The following is a 3,779-nucleotide window of genomic DNA, read 5'->3' as shown; positions in this document are numbered from 1 at the left end:
GCGGATGCCGCAGAGGAGCGCCGGGGCGCTGAGCTGCGCGGCGCGGCGGGCAGCGATGCGAGCTCCCGCCCAGCACTGACGGCCCCGCTGCCGCGCAGGGCAGAGCCAGCGCCGCCCGCCCGCCCGCCCCGAGCCCGGGGCGCATGGAGGGGGGCCGCGTGTAAGTACCACCCGGCCGGGCCGCGGCGGACTTGGCGAGAGCGCAGGGAAGCAAGAGGAGAGGAAGATCCCAGGCTGGGAAGCCAAGCCATTTTGTTTTTGGTCGACATCTCTCCATAGCTTTTTTTTTGGTTGTTTTTTTTTTTTTTTTTTTTTGTGCGCGCTTCCTCGAAGACCCGGCCCCGGGCGAGGAGGAGGAGGAGGTGGAGGCACAACGCATGAGCGGCGGCGGCGGCGCCCGGGGAGGGGGGATCGCTCGGGCACCCGCGGGGACTTTGCAGCAGCGCCCTATGGAGAGGCAGCGGGCAGCGGGGCAGTGCTGAGGGGTGAGCGGCGGGCAGCATCTCCCGCCGCTGCGACGGGGGTGGGGGGCGGGCGGGGAGGGGAAACCTTTGTTTTGGGGCCCGGGGGGGGTGGGGTGGGGTGCTCTAGGGAGCGGGGATGAGTCTAGTGGGCGGCTTCCCCCACCACCCGGTGGTGCACCATGAGGGCTACCCTTTCGCTGCCGCCGCCGCTGCCGCTGCCGCCGCCGCCACCCGCTGTGGCCACGAGGAGAACCCCTACTTCCACGGCTGGCTCATCAGCAGCCACCCGGAGATGTCCCCCCCCGACTACAGCATGGCTCTGTCCTACAGCCCTGAGTACGCCAACGGGGCGCCGGGCATGGACCACTCCCATTACGGGGGGGGTGCCTCCCGGGAACGGCCCGCCCGGGCTCGGGGGGCCCCGGCCGGTGAAACGCAGGGGCACGGCGAACCGCAAGGAGCGGCGCAGGACTCAGAGCATCAACAGCGCCTTCGCGGAGCTGAGGGAGTGCATCCCCAACGTGCCCGCCGACACCAAGCTCTCCAAGATCAAAACCCTCCGTCTGGCCACCAGCTACATCGCCTACCTCATGGACCTGCTGGCGAAGGACGACCAGAACGGGGAGGCGGAGGCTTTCAAGGCTGAGATCAAGAAGACAGACGTGAAGGAAGAGAAGAGGAAGAAAGAGCTGGTCAGTGCTTCGGAACGGGACGGGGCGGGACGGGGCGGGGGAGCCGCGGAGGGGAGGCTGCTCGGTCGCCCGCCGGTGCCCCATCCGAGCCCACCCGGCGCCTCGCTGGCCAGAGTCGCCGGGGGATGTCCATAGGGGACACCTCGGTCCCACCGGTCCCTGGCCGTAGCTGCGGGCCAAAAGCGGGACAGTGCACAGCCGCGGGCGGCCGTCAGCGTCCGGATCCGACCCGGTGGTTGAGAGCAGCCGCGGGGAAAAGGCTGCCACATTAGGGGCCCCCGGGGAGGTTATTTCCCGGGCTGCTGCTTGTCCCGTATCCCAAACCGTGATCTCGCAGGAGGCAAGCCTCCGCTCTCTTAAAAAGAAAATCTGGAGGCATGATTACCTGCTAAGCCCAGCCCAGCTTTAAACCCTCGGCAAGTACGAGGTTCGCAGCGAGAGGCTTTCCCGTCTCTGCACTCGGCGCTTCAACTTTTTTGATTTTTAGCGGGAGAGTCTGCTTAGGCGAGGCAGCGCAAGCCCAATTTCGTGTAGGCCCCGTGGCGTGCTCGCGTGTGATTGATTCCCGCATATATTCGTGGCCGCAAGTCCGATATTTTGCCCTGGTGCATGCCGGTGCCCAGCTTCTCCCCGCAATCAGGGAGGGGATGGTTTAGGGGGGGCCTTTTCGTAATCCCCGTGGATGACTGGCGCCTCTCAGCCTCCAGCCCTGCGCTCCGGCCGCGGCAGAGCAGCGGGGTGGCACGGAGCGGGAATCGGCCTCCGCCGGGGCCCGCGGGCGGTCGCGCACCACGCGAGGCTGCTCCCACGGGCGGCGGCTTCGCCCGCGGCGAGATCCCATGGAGGTCCCCGTTATGTCTCTTGAAGCCCGCAGGCCTCGATGAGCTCGAGTCTCGTCGTAGTTTTCGAACTCGAAGCAAAGCAGATGCGACTTAGAAAGTGGAGGAATATATCTAACCTTTTCTTCTCCCCTCTCCCCCTTCTGTTTCTCTCTCTCCCCTCGCATCGTGTCTCCCCAGAACGAAATCTTGAAAAGCACAGTTAGCAGCAACGATAAGAAAACCAAAGGGAGGACTGGCTGGCCGCAGCATGTCTGGGCTTTGGAGCTCAAGCAGTGAGCACGGCAGGACTGGAGGAGCCGTCCTCTTAGTCTCGGTAGTGAGCTCTACTCTGAGGACTCTTTGTATTTGGAATCATCCAGTTTATTTATGTGCAATTTCTCCCCCAACCCCCCAAAATGTGGATATTTGAAGGAGAGGGAAAAAGCATTCCATATATGAAGAGGAAACTCCAGCTTGGTAAGGGGTAATGTCTCTAAATGTTTTGTGAATGTTATTTGCTCTGTATAAAACACGTGGGGAAAACAGAATCATAGAGAAGGAAAAAAATCCCTCCCTGGCATTAGTGTGTATGTGAAGTGTATCTTTAATACTTGGCCTTTTGGATATAAATATTCATGGGATTATAAAGCTATATTTCAACAGAAGCAGTTGCACCAATGTTTCGATTGACTCGGTATTTAGTGTTGTAATTTTGTTGTGGTCGTTCGGTATTTGAAGATGTTTTCAACAGTTATTGGTTATGTGCACTTCCGTCCGTAAGGGAAAAAGTGGAATCTAATTAATATTGAAGGTGTAAACGTTGTAAGTACTCAATAAACCACTGTGTGTGTTTTTTACAAAACAAAAGAAAAAAAAAAAGAAAAAGGAGAAAAAGAAAATCCAAATCTTTTTATGTTTTATACCTCAAAATGTTTTGAATAACAGCGTTGTTTATGGCTTTTTTTTCATAATATTTAAAATATTCGGAAGTAAACTAAATTATAAAGATGGCTCCTAATTTTATTTTTAAACAAGTGACTGAATGAAAGGAGGGGTAGAGGGAGGGAGTGATCTCTCAGCCCTGTGAGTGTTGAACAGAAACCGGCAGTTCAGCTGAACAGGAATTCCTTGTGGTGGTGTTCTCCATGCAGGAGACCTACTGCGAACGGGAAATGGACAAGGGTGCAAACCCCGGGCGGGTCAGGAATAGCAGAGATGCGCGGTTTTCGTGCTGCTGGAGCCCGGGCCGCGGCGGTGCCAGGCGCGGGCCCTGAGCGGGGGCGGCTTCCCGGAGAGGGGCCGGAGGCAGGCGAGGGAGGCTGGTGAGCTTTGTTCAGAGTGATTATGTAGCAGGTAACTTTACGTCAAGGAAGAAAGAGTGAACAAGGCAAGGGATTTGCGGGTGGGTGGGAAGGGTGTGCTGTAGGGAATATGTAAGATTTACAATGAGCTACGGTGAACTTAATATTAGCTTTGTGGTTCCTAAAACTCTCCTGGGTTGCACGTTTCCAGTACGCCACAGCGAGTATAATTATTTTTAACCTTTTTTATCCAGCTGCAAACTGCAGCAGCCCATGCTCTGGGTCTCTTTAGTACGTTCATTGCCTCCCCAGCAGGATCTCTCTTTCTTTATATATTTCGCCCCGTCTATCGACTCCTTTACAAGGGTCCCGGGGCCAGTCTGGTGACTTTTCTGCTCCCCAGTACCAGGGCGAGCTGCAAGACTTCCGTGCTGGGAAATGCGTGGCATCCTTCTGCATCGCAGGCGCGCAAGGAAAAAAATTAAAGGAATTAAATTAAAT

General features: G+C 57.1%; 1 protein-coding gene across 1 annotated transcript; it reads left to right on the top strand.

Annotated features, from left to right (window-relative positions):
• The first annotated feature begins 580 nt into the window (after window positions 1-580).
• Window positions 581-2,985, top strand: LOC121672854 (heart- and neural crest derivatives-expressed protein 2-like). The gene is given in 3 exon segments (XM_042045762.1): window positions 581-840; window positions 842-1,156; window positions 2,176-2,985. Coding segments are annotated over 3 exon segments (654 nt in total). The 5' UTR covers window positions 581-600; the 3' UTR covers window positions 2,275-2,985.
• Window positions 2,986-3,779: the final 794 nt, after the last annotated feature.

The sequence above is a fragment of the Corvus kubaryi genome, unplaced genomic scaffold, assembly GCF_017639235.1.
Source record: "Corvus kubaryi isolate FWS band 111438036 unplaced genomic scaffold, C.kubaryi_AGA036_p1.0 65008, whole genome shotgun sequence".
Lineage (NCBI taxonomy): Eukaryota > Metazoa > Chordata > Aves > Passeriformes > Corvidae > Corvus > Corvus kubaryi.
The sequence above is the reverse complement of the archived record's forward strand: the minus strand, read 5'-3'. Positions and strand labels throughout refer to the sequence as shown.